The 20,432-nt window shown below is 40.4% G+C and overlaps 2 protein-coding genes across 5 annotated transcripts in view; both read right to left on the bottom strand.

Moving 5' to 3' along the window:
- STOX2 (storkhead box 2) overlaps positions 1-20,432 on the bottom strand; it is a 134,030-nt gene that overhangs the window by 86,075 nt on the left and 27,523 nt on the right. The window lies entirely within an intron of this gene.
- TRAPPC11 (trafficking protein particle complex subunit 11) overlaps positions 9,388-20,432 on the bottom strand; it is a 71,319-nt gene continuing 60,274 nt past the window's right edge. The window contains exons 30-31 of one of the 3 annotated variants that reach the window (XM_083458041.1): positions 12,832-13,150; positions 9,388-12,412 (exon numbers count right to left, since the gene is read on the bottom strand). In XM_083458041.1, the coding sequence (XP_083314167.1) occupies positions 13,124-13,150 (27 nt within the window). In that variant the 3' untranslated portion in view covers positions 9,388-12,412; positions 12,832-13,123. Of the gene's footprint in view, positions 13,151-19,651; positions 19,779-20,432 lie in introns of all 3 variants that reach the window. The other 2 variants (XM_083458039.1, XM_083458040.1) reach the window with 2 other exon arrangements.

Here is a 20,432-nt window from a genome sequence, read left to right as displayed (position 1 = left end):
AAGGTACAATATAACACAAATAGACTAGAACAGCAGATAAAGTAAGGCGACGGATAAAAAAACACACCTCCAGATAAAAAAAAAATTTGAATAAAACACACACCTGCCTAAAACAGGAAAGGTTTTGCCTCATGGCGAAACACCATAAAAGAGGCGGCCAATAAAATCTCCAAGGACATAGAGTCCCAAAATTTAGGTGTGACCACAGAGAAGATTTTCTCTCTAGTCCCTATTTATCATGCCTCTGTCACAGTCAGGACATAAAGAGCCTCTTTGGAGGCTACTACCCTTCCAGCACACACGCACACACACATTTCTATGCTTTCATTAGCTGTTCACCTGTTCACTTTTTTAAAAAGTCCTTTTATGCTATATAAACAATACTCTGAGGAAATGGACGAGAATAGTGAAATTGAATTTCCAACAATACTTTTCAGTGTGGACCTGAAAGGGTTAACTTCTCATATGCAAAGTAACAGATTAAGAGCCAGGGACATTTCTCTCTCTTCATTGCTGGGCTCATTAGTCATTACAAAGCTTTTGCTCCCCAGAGTCAGTGAAGGCCACACTAGGACTAGAAATGTTTAAGAAGAACTTCTTCCTTTCCTAGTCCCTGAGAACACATTTCCTGCCACTTATTTTCATAGAGATGTCATCAATACTTCAAAGCTGCCCAGGGATATCCAGTGTTACATACATGAGATTAGTCACCCAAGTTGCCACCTGAAAATTAAAGGTAAAGATAAAAGGACCCCTGACCATTAGGTCCAGTCGTGACCAACTCTGGGGCTGCAGCGCTCATCTCGCTTTACTGGCCGAGGGAGCCGGCGTACAGCTTCCGGGTCATGTGGCCAGCACGACTAAGCCACTCTGGCGAACCAGAGCAGCGCACGGAAACGCCGTTTACCTTCCCGCCGGAGCGGTACTTATTTATCTACTTGCACTTTGACGTGCTTTCAAACTGCTAGGTTGGCAGGAGCAGGGACCGAGCAATGGGAACTCACCCCGTTGTGGGGATTCGAACCGCGACCTTCTGATCAGCAAGCCCTAGGCTCTGTGGTTTAACCCACAGCGCCACCCGAAAATTACTTTGCTGCTAAACATTCTTCCCTCCTTTTTTCTTGCCATGCTGCAATTCTCAACAGCTTAAAATATATAAATGGTGGTTCCCATTTCATCCAAACGGAGAAACTGCGGTTATTGGGTTGAGAGCAAGTCAGAATCTTAAACCAACTTCAAGGCCACCATGTTTCTCTAGGGGATTTTAAATATCACCTTCCATAGGTAATTTTGCTGCTGTTCAGCTGATCATTACAGTAATGAAAGAAAGGTGAATTAAGGACCATAGATATGGTTGGGGTTGTGGACCTCCTTTCACCTCCTTTCAACTTCTAATTCGGCCATGGATTTGTAAACAAGTCAGAGGTTGAAGTGAGTTCAAAACATTAACCCTGGGCCAAGGTAACAGATTGTGTAAAGAGGTGCTTTGCCTTCATTGGTTTTACAGATTACTATTAATTCATCACAGAGACCAAGAAGTAGCTTTGCTCATTAGCACAAGTTTAATTTACCAATGACAACCACCATATGGTTCTCTTTGACTTAAAAGGAGAAAAAGTGGTGGATGCAATCTTTCTGCAGAAAAGTCATTGCACCATCCATTACACAGCCATCTCTTGGAGAATATCGCTAAGGCTAAACGTGGCAGGGGTTCATTTAAACAAAAAAGTCACATGGGAACGCCATGGGAGACCATTTTCAATGGACCACAGTGTCATTGCTCCAAACAAGTCAGCAGGAATAAATTCAAGTCAGTGAGGTTTCCAGGTCAAGCTGCCAAACTTCTGCCACTCAAGACATCACCATCTTAATGTTCCCCACTTTTCTTCCAGTACAACACAAAGAAGAACACAACTACCATTTCCACAAGCACTTCCACGCTATATATACACACTGCTAACCATCTGTGAAACACTGCAACAGTTTCCCCATTGAAAGCCATATTAAACAACGAAAGGTTCTCACTACATATAATTATAAATAGGCATATCTGTAACGTAGCAATGAATACATAAAAACCCTATATCCATTATTGCCAAAATATTTCACATTTTTAAAAGGTCATGGATTTGAAAGGTGCAACTTCAAAAGTAATTAGGCATGAGTAAGTGGATGCTTCTTATAAAAGAAAGTAATAAATATTGGAAGTTCTATATGGATTGCACTACTTATCTGGAGATAAGACTGAATAAGCTTCTAATTTAGTTTACCGGCAACACCAAAGTAAACAGAATAACAAAGCTCAAAACAGTCATGAAAAAAAGACAGAAGGGGATCTCTCCACACTGACTGGATAAACAAATATACTAGCAAATAAAATTCACTGCTAGTAAGAGCAAAGCGGGACGCGGGTGGCACTGTGGGTAAAAGCCTCAGCGCCTAGGGCTTGCCGATCGAAAGGTCGACGGTTCGAATCCCCGCGGTGGGGTGCGCTCGGTCCCAGCACCTGCCAATCTAGCAGCTCGAAAGCACCCCCGGGTGCAAGTAGATAAATAGGGACTGCTTACTAGCGGGAAGGTAAACAGCGTTCCGTGTGCGGCTCTGGCTCGCCAGAGCAGCGATGTCACGCTGGCCACGTGACCCGGAAGTGTCTGCGGACAGCGCTGGCCCACGGCCTCTTGAGTGAGATGGGCGCACAACCCTAGAGTCGGGCACGACTGGCCCGTACGGGCAGGGGTACCTTTACTTTACTTTAAGAGCAAAGTAATGCACGCTAGGGACAAACAATCATAACTACACAATGCACATTCATAGGTTGGCTGCAGCTACCTAATAAACTGATCATAATAGAAAGTCCACCAAGAATGTCAACCCAGTGTGTTGAAACAAAAAAGTCAAATGACTTCAAATAGATTAAACAAGTTAGTGGAGGGTACATTTCAGTAGAATTTAGCCATGACAGATGAAGATGTATTTCCCATGCTCAAGTGCTTCTTTCTGTCTATGACATACTAGAAGCAAAAAGCAGGGGGTGATATTGTCAATTTGCTTTGCCAATGCTCATCCCTGGGACACTGGATCAGTTCTTGCGAGCTTCTTTAGTCTGGAAGCTGGTGTTAGATTGGCACTACTGAGACACCAGCAGTTTCTCTAGCCTTTAAATGTGGAAAGTTTGGTCTGGGGTCAAGGCCACCTCTTGACTAACAAGCAAAAAGCATCAGAAGATGTACGCATTTCAGCCTTCAACTGCTAATGTTAATTGAAACCTTAAAGAGTTCAAAGGTTCAAAGGGGGGAGGCTGAGATGGTGAAAAGTTTTGTTTGGAAAGCTCAAACATGAAAACAGAGCTCTGCATCCATCCATCTCTTCCACATGGAGTAAGCAACAACAAAACCAAGAAGTTTAGGAGTTCAGGGGCAATGGCTACTCAGTGAATAAAATATATATTGGTTAAAGTTCTACGCCGGATATAACAGAAATGCCCCAACGAGTGTAGATGTTATACAGAGAGAGTGCAGGCACAGAGCTTCAACTAATGTACCACTTGGTAAGAGTCCTGAATCTTAAGAGCAGGGGGAAAGAGGCTGGAATTTCTTAAACAGAGAAAAGGAATTGGGATTTATTATACACATGAGTTGGCAATTACAAATGCTGCAGTGCTTCCCCTCTATCCCTTTTCAGGTCACTTTCAAAAGAAATGACTTTTATGGGCGACCCAATACTGGGTTACAGGAAGTCCCAGGTTTTGTCTTTCCCACACTGATACTGAGGTTCACTAAGCAAAGCAACATGAAGAAAGGACACAGCACAGCATCTCTCTTAGGATGTCTGCCACTGATTTAATTTGTTCCCTTTCAGAAAATGCTCATCATCATCCAAATCAGATATACAAAGGGCGCCACAAAAAGGAACAGTTGGCAAGAATCACAATCTTTTGGCTGTCTCCATCCTAAGTACGTATAAGATTGTTTCCACTGATGGAATTGAATTAGCACCACAGTTGCCAGTTTGACACATTTCAGGGTCTATCTTCTTAGATGCAATGTTTGAACAAATTTTGTCTTTAAAAAACTTGAGAGATACAGAGAGAGACAGCAAAGCAATTCCCAGGCAGGATCTTCCAAATATAAAAGCAGGAGCCATTCAGACATCCTCAGGCTAGTCTGCCACTTACCTGCAGAAGGGCAACAGGTATATTATGCTATTGTACTAATCCAGGCTTAATTACAGAACCTCTTAAGCTTATTTCAGATCATATTTCTCTCCCTTCTTGTGGTTCTGGGATGCACAATAACAGGAATGCAGTGCTTCTCTTCCATCAGCTTTTGTTTTCCTTTGTTCTACAATGTGTTTATTTTAACAAACAATTACTTTTAGTCTGGTTAGATTCCCCATTCCCTAAATGTCCCATCGAGAGAAGAAAGGTTTTGCTGACTTATATCCTATTCTGATTTTTAATCCAAAGGCTTGTGCTCACAGGTACACATTTCATAGGTGGCAACCTATGACTCAAGGCTCATACTTCTTACCCTGCATTTTTTTTTAAAGTGAAGCAGGAAACCACCTTAGTTCTAAATACCTGCAGCCATGCTTGCATGAACAATTACTTCAGTTTACTAAATCCTAATCCTCTTCAGCTCATACTCCGTCCTCTGTGTCAGGCAAGGGGACAGTGAGAAGGAAGACTGAATACAGAGTCCTTAGAGAGGGACCCACAGTCACTGCCATTCACACGGACATAACCAGAGAAGCGTTACAAGCAAATGTGACCTGAATAAGGTCACACAACCTGTTCTTAGGATGCTGCTGAACACACCAAGACGGAGCTAGGAGGACCTTCTTCAGTTCAAGGGATGCATTCTCTCCCAGGCAACCTTTCAAGGGCCACACGCAAGGACAAAGGCAATGGATGTAAATTTAACCTTTCTTCCCTGTCTCCCACATGCGCACATAATGGGGAAATGTAGTTTGAACTAGTTTCTATAGACACTCATGCACCTGTCCCAACAATCATCTCTCAGAGAAGCAAGATGTATTATCAGAATTCAAGGACATATTCCAAACTAGGCAAAACTGTTTGGAGTGTATAGCAGAGCCAGTGAAAGGTGTGGCCTAGGGAGAGTTCCAAGACAGAGAGGAGCCTGGAGGTCTGCCTTTGGCCCCCAGGCCCCCATATTCATATTCAGTAGAAAATGAATAAAGCTTCTCATTCAGTTCCCAACAGAGCCTTTGATCCCAAAAAACCTCTCCCCACAAGCACCTCAGCCACTTTCTCTCATGATAGAAATTCCCTTTTGCTCAGAGTCATTACAAAATTCTTCCTCTTATGCCACTTATTATGCATCTTCATTCATTCATTCATTCATTCATTCATTCACTTACTTCCCTACCTACCTTAAATTTGTATACTGCCCTTCATTCAAAGATCTCAGAGCAGTTCACAGCATACAAGTTTCTACATACTTGCAAACAGGAGTAGCTAAGGCACCTAAAGGAAAGGCTTTGCCAAATCCTCTTGGGGGATCACAGCACCCTTTACCCTGAATATTGGCTTGAGTGAGAATCAGCCAATGGGAAAGAAAATGGTGCTGCCCCTGCCTGCCAGGCGTTTCTCAGTTCTGGATTAAAATCAGCCAGTATGGCCAAAGGGCAGGAATGATGTCCTCTCAAACTTGTACTTAAGACTGGATCCTGTTTTAGTGTACTTTCCTCCAACCCTTGTGTGTCAGACAGTCCCGTACTGGCATGTAGAAGATACAGGTGCTTCTCATTTTGGGGACTTGAAAACATCCACATTGTAACTGCTCTGCACTGGTACTGCCAAGATTCATGTGAGCCGTACATTTCACAGGAGTTTACATATCAGTGGCTTGGAAGGGACAGCAAAGCAACAGCAGAGGTAACCATCACTATAGTGATATATGTTGAGACAGACGACAACTCAGAAGGGTCCAATCAGCTGAAGCAGCAGAGAGAATAGCATTATGGTCTTATGTGGCCTGTGGGCCACCTGTTGAGCCCCCTTTGCTTTAGATTATTTCCCTTCAGTTTCTCAACTAAAACATTAACTGTGCTAAGGCATGGTGTTAAATGCTGAAACATTCAACAGCTGCTCTCCTGTTACAGGCAAGATTGTACAGACAGCAGCTTTGAAAAGCCACAGGGTAACTTGCCCTGCTTGCCAGTGAGCTCTTTGATGAAGATGGGGGAAGAGACAAACAGGTGCCTACTGTTATATTTGGACAGCAGATAAACCGTGTAATGGCATTTGCTAGAGGAAATTTATTATCTTCTTTCCTTATAGCATGCTGTCATTTAAAATAATATGCAGTACAGCTGGCTTCTATATGTCAACTTGTGGCCTTTGTGCTATAGATATTTGAAACTGTGGAAAACAAAAGTTGAGGCCAGCATTTATCCCAGTCCAAAATACTATTTAATTTGTCCATAGGTTTGTTTTTGTAACTTATTTTTATTACCACGTTTTATTTTACATAGAAAGTTAATGGACTGTCATATGGTTGGTGGTCAAATGCCACGTCTACAATAAATATTCTTATTACTGCAGGAGTAAAACGATCCATGAGAGTCATCTTTTGCGATGCTATTACACATGCACTTTAGCTGAAAAGCCATGTGAGCGACTTGTTTTGCTTGGAAATACATTTAGTTGGTTCATACAACACAGTAAGCCAAACTAGGTTTAAGGGGTTTATTCTTGGCTACAGCTCATAGTGGGCGAGAAGAGAATTTAGTCATGTGCTCGATTGAGATGACAAATTAGTTCAGGGGTCAGCAAACTTATACAGTCTTATACAGTGGGTGGGGTTTTACCTAACCAGACCCGTCAGTGGAAGCAAGGATTTCCACTTGTGCAATGGGGTGATCCCCCCCCTCCCTTCCCCATCAAAATGGGCTCTGGAAAGCTTGGGAGAACCTCCAGAACAGTGTACAGGGGGAAGAGGGAGGGATTGTTCCATCTGGCAAAACCGAAATGCTTGTGCAGATGGAATGATTAAAAGAGTGCGACGCTGACTCTCACCCAGTGGCTGTAATAACAAGCCCTTTCCAAACCTCCTAGCCAGGAGAACACAGGAGTCAGGGGCACATGAAGGGCTGGCCACCACCTGAAACATTCATTGTGCACGTAATGTGTATCACCATAAAACAGAAGCATTCCTCAAAGAGAAAGTACTGATTATTTGGCTGAGAAAACAGGCTCACACCTAAAGCCCAGAGAAGGTAAAAGAAAGGAGGCAGACATTATTATTTAGACACTTGCTCAAGAGTAATCCTCGCCCCCAAGAACTGTAGCCAAAACTGTAGTCTGAGTCCATGAGGCTTGAACATAGAAATAACTTGCTAGGGGAATGGCCATTTGGACTGAAATTCCATAGCTTCTCTTTCTCCTTTGCATGACCCTTTCCCTCCAATACCCCCCTTTTTTCTATTTTGCCTATTTTAGATTAAAAACCTGTGGGCCAGGCCTGTATTAAGTTTTAATTATGTTCCATACCCAGCTTTGCATGCTCTGCAATAATGCTATTTGATACTTGGCTTCAATTCAGTGCTGTAATAATTATATTATTCACCCACCCACACGCATACACCCAGTGACTTACCTTGTGCTGACTGCACAATGAAGCACATGGGCTGCCCAAAGGGTGACAAAGCACAACTTTTATGAGTGCACATTTTCATATGTTTTCCCTCCAAACGTAAGTGCTTGACTCGAGAACAGACTGGAATTTGGTAAAAGCAAACCATGCAATATTTCCAACACATATTTTAAATATTGGTCGCTTTTGGGCTCTGCATCTGGTATGACTGCAAACCCACATTGTTATTTCCATTTCCCACCAGGTCACCAACTAGGCATTTGGGGGACAACCCATGCTATAACAGAAAGCAAACCTTTGAAAATGGTGTGTGTGTTTAAAAACCTACACGAAAGGCACGCCTTTCAAAGAAAAAAAACAAAAACGCTTGGGCAGGCACTGAAGGCAGTGTTATCTTGTGTTCGGATAACATTTTTTGCCATGAAAATATTTAAATTGTGTAACAAGCTGCACATCTATATCAACAAATAGTAGCATTTTTAAACTTTTTAGATTTCTACTCAATGCACACCCCTTTAAAAGAAGGGGAGGAAGGGGTGGTGGAAGGGGCAGATTGATGCTATTATTGAGCTGTCCATAAAGAACCTCCTGCTAACACCCTTTCAGCACATCCCCACATGTACCTAATCTGAACATAAAAGGGTGGGATTAAAACTGCCAAGATAAAAACTGCCTGCAGTTTCAAGCTTCAGTGGTGGTGGTTTAAATCCTTGGTTACTTGCATCCTTCAAAAATGTGAAATGCTAAGAATTCCCACTCACCTCCAAGTTACAAACAGGATCATGCAGATCCTCCACACCTGCAAGCTCACCATGCAGTGCGGGATCTTGAATGTCATCTTAAAAAAATAAATAAATCAAGTTTCTAGCCCTCGAAGATAAAGAGAAATGGAAGGGATACAGGCAGTTGCTTCTGAAAGGAAACTAAAACTCTCAAACAGAGATTCCACTGGGTAAGAGGATATTGTATTTCAGCAGAGATTTTGTACATGCAACTTATATTTCCCATATGTGGCAGATTCTGTAGTGTACCAACGAAAGCGTCATACTGTAGCATACAGTCCAAAACTGATTTGCAACCATGGGCAGGCTTGCTGCAGATGTAAAATTATGTCATGGGAAAGAAGATATGGGAAGAAAAGATAATAATGCATGCAACCCCATTGCCTGATCCCAATCTCTTAACCTTGGTTAAGAGTTTGTGCATGTTGTATCTGAACAAATCTATAGTAGTTAAACTGAAGCTTGCATTTCTAAAAGTAAACTGATATAAAACAGACATACACGTTCATACATCAAATTTCAAAAGAAAAATATTTTCCTTTTAACACCACTTATGGCAAACTATATTATACATAAATGCATAGCCTTGACTCTTTTGCTATTTGCTATTATTCTTATTACAATTACTATAGCGCTGATGATTTAATAGCGGTTCCCATCCCCCAAGTAATTTTGTATTATTTTTCTGGCAGTCAAATATTCTTCACAAAAAGAACTAGAAGATTAAGAGTAATTAGTGTAACTTTTCTTACTGACAGAAAAGCACTGAAAGGAGACCAAGGCATATTTCAAAATTCAGCAACTGTTTTTCCAGGTTAGTAGCACTGAAAATAGAATGGGAAGTTAGAAAGAAGGACCACAGAAGAATTATATATAGAATGAAGCCCACATAAAGAAGATTCTATTTATTTTGCTATTGACAAACTTCACAGCAGTTATCACATGGTGGACTTGAGTGTAGAAGAAAGCCACGTAAGATGCCAAACCAGGGAGAAATAAAATTTATTAAAGGAGCTCAGTTCGGCATACATAAGAGTTGCCACATTTTTATTTTCACTAGAAGTTTCTGGGGAAGGTTTGTTCACATAGGATGCTAAGTCGTGGTTTGTTTAGCTTCACTGTGATTATTTGTACATCCAAACCAAGCTTACAAATGTGAATGTGACCAACAAACCATGGCTTGAAGTTGGCTTACAGATCTGAGCTCATCTTAATCATAGTTCCTTTTTAGGTCTGAAATGGTACTCTGATTTGTTTCAGTGTCCAAGCCCAAATGCTCACTGGCTGTATCTGGATGAGTCACAAAATGTAAGAAAACAAAACCAATATTACAAAAACAACTTGCAGTTACTTTGCTCATCTGCAAGGTTGATCCTCTTTTGTTCAATAGATCATGATTAAAACAAACCATGGCTTAGTGTTGTGTGCAAACGTGGTCAGTTACTTGTTCACACATAGTATCAAACAACAGTTTAACATTATTTATTAAGAGATTTCTATACCACCCTTCAACAAAAAAGGTCAGAAGCAAATTTACAAAAAAATAAAGTAATATAAAGCATATTAAATGAAAGCATTAAAATAATTCTCAAAATTTATATAAATAGCATAATCAAAAACACCCCCCAAAATGACTTAACTGTCAACCACTAAAAGCTGGCAAAAATGGTGTGTTTTTACCCAATATCTGAAAGAATACAGAGTCGGGGCAAGATGCACGTCAATGGGGGTGCCATAGCAGTGTCACAGATCCAACACCAAAAATGCTCTTCCGCAGGTCCCTGGACTATACACCTCCTTTAACACAGCAACCACCATGAAAGCCTCGCCCACTGATCAACCAACACAGGTAGGGTGGTACAGAAGAAAGCATTATCTCATACATTTGGATGCAGGCCATTCAACGTAAGCACCCTGAGCTGGGCCTAGAAGGTAACTGGCAACTAGTGCAGATGTTTAGTAACATCAGTTGTGGTCGACTGGCCCACTGCCATTGACACCAACTGCATTCCACACTAGTTGCAACTTTTGGATTAATTTCAAGGGCAGACCCATTTAAAGTGCAATTACAGTAGTCCATCCTGGAGGTTACTAGAGAACATGGTTGAGACCCCTTCACGGACAATCTTTGGATTCACAAGCTCCTTTCTTTTACTCCATTAACCCTCTCCAGGCATTAAGAATTCAGAAAGTTAACAGATGAGGGTGGCAGTAGGGAAGAGCATGCTGACTCCACCCTCATTGCCATTTCAATCGCCCAACTTGTAAATGGCAAATGGGTGAAATAGGGAGCCTTTTCATGTTTTCATCTTTACCGTTCTTGTTCTGTATATTCTTTGTATCTAAAATAAATAAAGGGTTTGTGAATGAACTGTGCTCTGCCTGCCCTCTGTCTTCGCCTCACTTTTGGTTTAGCGGCAAGCCAACATTCGCCATTACATGGAACCCAAACAGTTCAAAACTGCAGTTTCTTGCACTGTGTTCATAGGACTGGTGCTTCCTTAATTTCATTTCCTATTAATTATGTACCCTGTTTCTCTCTCAAACTGAAGCCCATGGTGGCTAAACAGCAACACACTGAAACAAATACAATATGGAAAATAATATGAAAGGTTATTTAAACTTTTTTAAAAATGAAAATCTAGATCTAACAAGTCTGTTACCAGTGTTTTAAAAGAGTATAGCCTCTGTGGACATGGAACTGTTGTTGTGAAATGAATAAATCTTCCAGGAGGAGGTGGGCTCCCCTATTTGCATATATATTCTCTCCTTGAATTGCAGGCTAAGAGCTTGGTTACCAAATGTGACAAGGCAACAAATTCTCTTTGCATAATCATGGCTCACAAATGCCCACAGCTCTTTCGAGATAGTCCCATATGAAGAAGTGTCCATGTTTACATAGGATTGCAGCATTTCCACCCACTACCAATGAAGTAGTGGTAGTGGGAATTTCACCCACTACCAATGTGCTGGGACGGCTACACATAGAACCAACTTCTTGTCTTTTCACTGAACTACTGCCAAACTTGCCTGGAAATAATAGGGTGCCTTTTTAGGTTTCAACCACATTAAGTCTGGTATCTTTCAATGACTCTAAATTAGGAACTGGAATGTCTTCTTGAAAGTCCATAATCTATATGCATTTCTGCTACAATAACTCATTACATATTTATATGTTACTTATAAATGCATACATATACACTATGTCATATATGCCCGCAAGCATTGTTGAGGCAAAAAGGGGGAAAGCCATTGACTTGCTTTTGCATAATTAAGACTCCAATAACTCAGCTAAAGCAAGTTACCAGGTTCTTTGCTGTTCAAGAATAAAAACAATGAAACCAAAGCAATTCAGGAGGTTCTATTTAGTACTACATTGAAACTGAATGCGAAATACAGAAAGTGAATGACAAGATCACAAAAAAGTCTTTCTAATGAATGAATACCCCCCCCACACACACATTGAAACACTTTCATAACTATACTATTGCAAATTCATTATTTGTACAGAGGGACAGGAGAGTAGGCAATCCTAGCAGAGTTCATAAAATGGATTGATACTGCATGCTACAGACACTTAAGACTATGTTGCTGTATCAAGAGAACTGTACAAGTGTTACTGTTCTGCAAATATTTTGGTTTTCATATAAATCACCAACAACATAAATTTTAAAAGCTTAGAGAAAAGTTTAATTCCTCCATAACATTGTGCTTAGCCTATAGTACAACCTGTTCATACTTCAATTGACACCAGAGGCTTTCTCAGAATTTCCTCACCATATGGCAGGTAGGTACACTGAGGGTTGGGGAGAAACTTTTCAATTGCAGCACCACATCCCAGACTACCTGGCCCCCTAGTTGGTGACTAGTTGGTCCGCCATGTTCTGAGAAGAGGCATTTTGATATAGCATTGGGCAAGGGCTTGGTAAGATGATAAAATGTGCCTCTTGCCCACTTTTATTTTTGGGTGCTTTGTTTTGGCTGATACAGCTTGCATTGTATTTTGATTTGCTGTAATATTTTGCTGACTTCAATGGATTGTTTTAAAGCAGGAGGGGAAAAGCTGTAGCCCTTCAGGTGTTCCTGGACCCCAACTTGCATCAGTCCCGGCTAGAATGACCAGTGATTAGGGGTGATGGAAGTTATACTCCAACATCATTTCAAAGGCCCCAGGCTCCTCATCCCTGTTTTAAAGAAAAGCTAGCAGGATAGAACAACTCACTAACCATGTAAACAAATAGGCCCTTGCCATATTATTCTTCCTGATCACCACTCCATACCTGCTCTGAGGAATAGGTTGGCCCAGCTGTGCCTCCTTACAAAATAGAAGGTGGGGGGAGGTGGGACAGTTCTCAAACCAAAGTGGAGGCTATGCAAGACTATCATAAGAAATGGCAGCTCATGTTGAGTTCGCAGCATAATAATATCACAACATGATTGAACAGCGAGAAACAACACTGTAATATGACATCTAAATGGGCAGAGATTTTCATCTATGCAAGTCTTTGGAATTCTTTATCAGATGACAGTTCTGTTTGCACTGCTCAATTAAATCCACCCCATATATGTAAGCATTAAGCATACTGTACATCACTTCAACAAAGCCTGTAAGTTGTTGGTGAAAAAAGTGAGCATAACTAATATTTTAAGAACCCTATAAAAAGCAATGTGCATGTGTATCACTGGCAGTGAGGGATGTTATTTCACAGTCATTTCCCATAGTCAATCTTCTTGGAAACCAGAATTTTGCTAGAAAAAGTAAGACAGAAACAATAGTTTAGAAAGCAATTCAAAGTGGCAACTTAAAAAGCAATTCATCTAATGTACCAAACCAAATGTTTGGCTCATGTTTTGACATAAAAACAGTGCCCTCTACTGCACAACTAATGAGCAGCAGTGCCCAACAAGGGCAATAACATTAAATACCTTTTCAATCAGTGGTAAGAGTCACCGTGCCTAGTTTATACTTTTCAGTGATTAGGCTAATTGAATGTACAAACTGTACAACATTGGCTAAGAAAGTAGGCTAACTAACATTTTCTCCTCGGAACTAGTACAGTTTATTCTTTCTGGTAGCAACTACATTTTTGTTGATCGCAAATATACAAAAAAACAAAAAAAAAACAAAAAAAACCCCACACCTAATGAGTAGCATTGTAGTATTATTGACAGAGAGTTTGGAACTCTGAAATAAAAAGTATATTATACAGCAGAAAAAGCCTAGCTGAACCATTCATCCACCAGTGAGTCTTTTCTTATGTTAAATACCAATGAGAGTAATGATAAAGATCTAGTCACAAGACACCCTTTATTGCTCAAAAGGAAGTGCATGAATTAATCTGCCCACATTGTCCTAAACAATCTTCCTCTAAACATAGATGAGGCACCCTAAAGTTATTGCAGCCAAAGACTTGAGATGCAAATCCAAGTTAGCACCAAATAAAACATTAACCCGTCTTGTTTTAAAATTTAACGTTTTAAAACGGCATAAATTTTGTTTTTGATTTAAATGCTCACAACTTGAAAAAGAGTGAAAGGCAGACAGAAGGAACAAAGAATCTGAAGAGGATTTATTGATTGTCAGACAGATCCAGGGAGGTCTGCTAACATTGGAACACAAATATTTAATCTGATTCTGAAATCTTATCTGCTGCCTTTAAGAAGATTAACATATATTCTCTTGCTGCAGACTATGAATTCTGACTGCCTAACAAACTGGAAGCGCTTTTTTTTCTTTTCTTTCTTGAAGCTATAGGACCTGCAAGTCTGTAAAATACAATTTTACTCAAAAGCAATTGTGCTAATACAGACAAAGAGGCAAGCATGTTGAGGAAAGATGTATCTTAACAGCTTAGAACAGAGCAGTATTCATGTATTCTAACTTCATATGCATTTAGGCTGTCCTTACTCTGAATCTAGTCTGGGATACAATGTGCATGCAAAATATTTAAATCGGGTTGAACTATAGATTAGGAATCATATTTTTTGTGTGTATAGATATATTAAAGAAAGAGATAAATTTACATTCTGAGACTTTAAATTAGCAAATAAAAAGAACTCTTAGCTCAATGGTGAAGCAATCCTAAACTGAATTGGCAGAAAATAAAGACAGAAGCACTCAATATGCTAAACAACCAAATGCTTGAATAAATGAAACTTGTTGCCTCAAAGAGGCCTTTCCAAACCAGTGTGAGAACAGAGACAGGCACGCAGCCAGGCTGCCATAGACTATCAGCTACATCCCACTCCACATCCTCCAAACGGAGGTTTGGGCCAGAAAATCCATTAATTTACAAAAACATTAGGCGTGCCCCTGGCTCTCCACAGCATCCTTCACATTGCCACAAGGGCTTTGTCTAGACTAGGATTTAAGGGTTGCATTAGCTTATCCTAGCATCTAACTCAATCAGTGTAAGTATGTATACATTATTCTGTACATTAGACTCTTTTTAAACTCTGGCTGTTGCCATCCCCCTAAAAAAGCACATCAACATTTAAAGCCAAGTTAGTCACAGTAACATCAAAAGAAAGCAGTGGCCCAATTCTAAGAGCCACTGCAAACATACAGTCCATAGGGAGCTTGTGACAAAGGTACAAGCGGTTCCTTGCAGAAGGGCCCAGACCCAACTGCAGTGCTGGCACACACTGTTGAAACTCGAGGCAGCTAAGCCACCTTCCTGAGGGCCACCAAAGTGAGCAGCCCAAGAACTGCTGTGTTTGATTTGAAGACTTTAAATGGCAACTGGAATCAAACTGCATACAAACTGCTGCCTGTGTTACTTATAGTCAAAATTCCATGTCAGAACTGGGCTAGGTGTTAATTTATAAGAAAGTTGAACTAAAGAGGTCTTCAAGGTGCATTATGGGTTAATTAGCAACAGGGGCCTGACATCCATTAGTTGTTGCAATGTGCTGGAAGTAACAAACACCCAGCACAATTTTTATAGACCTCCCTGTATTAAACTTATTAAAAAAAAAACTCACTCCACAAATTTGTTGAGAAACATCTCTGTCATCTTTTGGCAACTTTCTGGTTTTTCACAGCCTGCTGCTATCGAATTACAAGTAACAATCCTGGTCCTTTTTGCAAGCTTTAATACATTTGGAAACTGCTTTCTTTAGACCACATCTTGAATTCTCACACATTTGTTAAATGTATGAAAAATCCTGAGCCATTTTGGGCTCTGTATCACTCACTAAAATTGCCCCCAACTTGCAAAAAGGCCTCTCTTCTTCTTTTTAACCCAAATTCTAACGTCACGAGCAAAATCAGATTTTGTTTGATCTTTTTTTTTTTTAATGAAATGTTTGAAGAGGTACTAAAAAGTAAAAGTTTAATAGAAGGGGTTTGTTGAAGTTACCTCATAATTTATTTATTTTTTAAACCATTTCCTGGAAATGTGAATATTTGAAGAAAAACAATAGAACATATCTAATTGTGTGCTTCTTTACTGCAGTTGGGGCTTCTGTGACTGAAGGGGGGGGGTAGAGGAGTTTTAAAAATTCTCCCTTTCCTCAGCAGTAACACTCTTCCAAAGGCTGCCCATTCCTCTGGAGAAGGTCGCGAGCTCAGAGAATTGCAGAGGGAAGGTAGTTAGGTTAACCAGCCTAAATATACTCTTCTGGTTCTTCTCTATGCCAAGATGTTCTGCTAGCATGGAAGACAAGGCATTCAAGCACTCCTTGTTAGCTACATACTGTCTCAAGTTACTGGAGAAAAGTTGGAGAGGGCTACTGCAGTCATGGTCCTGCTTGTTAGAACATTCCTATAGGCATATAGTTGGGCAGTGTGGGAAAAAGGTTACTGGATCTTAAAGGCCTACAGTCGGCTCCAACATGGCTGTTCTCAATGCACTGTAGGGCAGGGCACTATCTGGTTTTCAACATCATGATACATCACCAGCTAAACATCGTGATATATTGATATATCACGACGTCTTAAATAAGGATGGAGATATGTAGAGGCTTTGGCTAGCTTCACATTTCCCCCCACATTGGGATTTTGACATAGCACACACACACTATGATTTGCAATATATTTCCAGGTCAAAAATGATGAAACCAAGACAACGATATGGACTTGAAACTAGTTTTGGACGATATATCGCCCAGCCCTAACACACATCATGATTCGCGATATATTGACAGGTCAAAAACAATGAAACCGATATTCCGATATGGACTTCAAACCAGTTTTGGACTATATATTGATATACCGCCCAGCTCTAATGCACTGTATATGGGGCTGCCTTTGAAGACTATGTTACTTGAAAATTTCAGCTGGTACAAAACGTGTCAGACAGATTGTTATTGAGCCCAGCTCTAGCCTAACAGCAGCCCTGCATTCTCTCAACGTGCATGAACTCTGCCCCAAATTTGATGCCATTTGGACCTTGCAACAAATCACTCCTCACAATACAACCCACTGCATTTGCCTTTAGATATTGTCCTATCCTGACCAATTCCTAATCCTGTATTCAACTCTGATCCATGCTTGAGATAAAACATAAAGATACATATATAATTACATATTACTGTAGCTCTGTCTCTTGTCAACCCACAGTATAGTTTTGGTCCATGACTGTAAACGCCTTGGAAAATTCTAACAGAACTCATTAGTGAGGGGTGGGGAGTATATAAAACACTACTCTGCTCATATTTCAGCTTTCACTAGTAACCACTTGACCTCAGAGAATCTAAGAAGACGAACGGCAAAAGGAAACCACTATACAAACCTGAAACTAAAACAGACAGAAGAGGGAAAGAGGATGTAATATATGCCAAAAAGAAAACATGGCCAAACAAAAGCTTTAAATCCAGCCAGTAAAGAATGTTTTTTTAAGTGGCTTTTACAATACTCCAGTTCGGCAATGTTTACATAGGAAAGTTCTTGAAAAGGGGAAACTGTCAAATATCATTAGATTGGTAAAATTATACATCTCAAGTTTACTGCCGCAACCCTCATTTTTCCAGACTTCTTGCCAATTTTTGGCTTTTAAGACTTCACCGCATCTTCCGAGAACCTATTCTGAATTAAAATATATACTTTGTACAGAAATATCTGAACTCTAAGCTAAATAGAAAAAGGAAAAGACAAGAAAATGATGAGTTCTGTAGACAAGCATTGTAAGAAAAAGCTGAGCATCCTTTAATGAATGAGCCAGATGTCCCAGCACTCCGGTCCTAACTCAATTTAAGGGGAGCCTGAAAATTTGCTAAATAAATTTTACTTTAAAGGAAACAGTGTTTGAATGATTGAATTTTAGATTTAAATATTTAGATTTTGATTAGATCCTTATGCTGCCCTTGAAGATTACAGCTGTACTAGATATTGAGTTCCATTCTTAGCTCATGAATAGGGAAATGAAAACAGCCAAACACAAGTCAGACCATTTTCCCATCTGCTCCAGTTGCAAAGCAAATTTTGGCCAGTAAGTTACAGTACCTTCCATCCCATAATTATCTACGCTTGACTGGCAGTGGCCCTTCAGTGTCATCAGCACTCATCATAGCTCTGGCAAGGAGCTCATCACAGAGATTTTCAGCTTGGACAATTACATAGTCTAAGAGGTGCCAGTGGTGTGACCGAGGGTGCCTCTATGATGTTTAAAATTTATTTTTGTTGAAAGTGTGTGTTGGTAATAATGAGGTTATACGCTGCACATATTGTCAAAAGTAAGATTCCATTCTGGTTGCTGTTGCCAATTCCTTCTTTCCCCAATAGTCCCAGGCCATAGATCAAAATCTTGCCCAACTCTTGCATTAAAATCACCCAGGAGGATAATTTTATCTGATAGGATGGCATCCAGCTGAGACTAAATTTTTTCTTTAATGTCTTCATCGGCATCCAGTGTTTGTGCATGAGCGCTTAGAATAGCAGCCCGTTGGTTTTTGGTGAGTTTTATTCGAAGGGTTGAAAGCCACTCATTAATGCTGGTAGGGACTCCTGACGAGAGCTTCACAAGGTCATTTTTGATAGCAAAACCTACTCCATGTATTTGATGTTCTTGTTCAGGTAGGCCTTTCCAGAAGAATGTGTAGCCTCCTTTTTATTTGTTGCAACTCTCTTGCAATGATGGCGATCCTGAGCTCGGAATGCTCATTATCTGTGTTATCCAACAAATTCCGTATATTCCTTGTTCCAAAGTTCAATTGTCTTTTACAACTGCTGGGTGGCGCGGTAATCCAGCCAGGGGAAAAGGGAGGCAGACTATGTTTAGGGCACCTTTTCTACGCCCACCCCCCTTTTCACGGTGAGCAGAGTGTATCCTAAATAGGACTGCTCAGCTGCCGAGCTACACAACTGCCTCATTCCTTGAGTCAGAACGAGTGAATCTGTATCCACCGCCCACAGGCTGGTTCACTACTAGGGGCCTCCAAATTTCATGGCCTTGCCCCTGTTACCATTTGCCGATCGCCATGGGACTTTTTTGGGTTTGGGGTGGATTTTTGGAAGACGCCTGTACGTGAAATTGTTTTGTGTGTGTAGATCAGTGCACGCTGACCAATGCACAGTCTTCACAGTTAGACTCTATTCCGATGGCATGAGTTTCGAGACGACCGGTAGTTTCTTATCTGCTGCAGCCTTCATCTGCTGTCGCAGCCGTTGTACTGCTTGTTATTTTCTGCGTGTTCTATCGTTGAGGACTTCTTGGATCATTCTTTGTCTAGCTCCTCCCCTTTGACCGTACCGCCTTGGGTGACCCTGCTGGGAGTACGAGACTCCAGACGGCTTTGCTCACAAGGGTCATAGGAATGTGCAAGCCCACTCACCACAACAAGGCGATGATCCTGCAAGCAAGTGTATGTATATGTATGACTTGCTTGCCTGCCCTTCACTGTGAAGTCCCAACTGCCAGGGCAGGTTACAGTATTACATAGTTAGGATTGCTCTGAACATAATTTTAGAAAGAAATGTTAAAATTCTCTTTTAATGTTATAACCAGAAACCCACTCAAGAACACCACAAGAGCCCCTTACTTAGTAACAGTATGATAGATATATTTTCACAATAGTTAGCAAAATAATCACCTACTGGTCAGCCTTATCTAAAAGAGTGGATAAGATGGGTAACTTTGGTTAATCACAGGTTTGCCTAAACCAGTATTTATTACAGAAGAAGAAATACAGGCTGGCTTTGAGAGATATATTATTTAGCTTTTTAATACTGTATGTTATTTTATTTTGCAGAAATCAGGGTTTCCTTTACAAAATGTTTCTTACAACCGTTATTTCTTTGTTTATACTGACCTCTAGTGGTATAAAGTAGTATATAATAATTTTATATGTCCCAGAGGTGAAACGCAATATTGAAGAAATTGCCATAACCAAACCATTGAGTCCTTCAGCTGTTCACGTTGGCGAAGGAGGTCACACCCTATGAAGGACAAAGCATATTGACACAGATAATACTCAGAATCCTCTACTGGGTTATGAATTAATACCTTACTGTTCATTAACAGACAGGTAAATTCTGTTTTCACACATTAAGCTTGTAATTAAAACGTGCAATTATAAACATGTAATTAAAAATGTTCAGGAGTTATTAGATAATGTGGAAATGTTTGCAGAAATATTTGGCTAAAACTCTGGCTCCTACATGTTAAATGCCCTTCCTATTTGATTTGATTTTTTAAAATTTATATACCTCTTAATATACTAAAAAATATCTCTAAACTGTGCACAGAAAACTGAAGCAACAACAGACAACTTAAACAAAATATTACAAAAATGCACAATTACATATAAAAATGTTACATTAATACAAAGATACCAATATATATAAATCAATATAAATTCATTCTTCTTCTGATGCACACTCCCTCTCAGCCTCCTGGTTCTCACCCAGGGTCCAAACAAACTTTCACCTCACCGACAAAAGTATCACAAGAAGAAGAGTTCCTGGAACTCTAGTCTAGTCTCCCACTCTAGACTTGCTTTTCATGGGCAGGTCCAAGGCGAGTGGTACCTCCTCAGCCTGCCCACAGCTGTCTCTCATTCAACTGTACTCTCCACACCCAGTTCCAGGTGC

Source organism: Podarcis tiliguerta, assembly GCF_965153285.1.
Source record: "Podarcis tiliguerta genome assembly, chromosome: 9".
Classification (NCBI taxonomy): Eukaryota; Metazoa; Chordata; class Lepidosauria; order Squamata; family Lacertidae; genus Podarcis; species Podarcis tiliguerta.
Note: the sequence above shows the minus strand (reverse complement) of the source record. Positions and strands in the feature narration are given on the sequence as shown.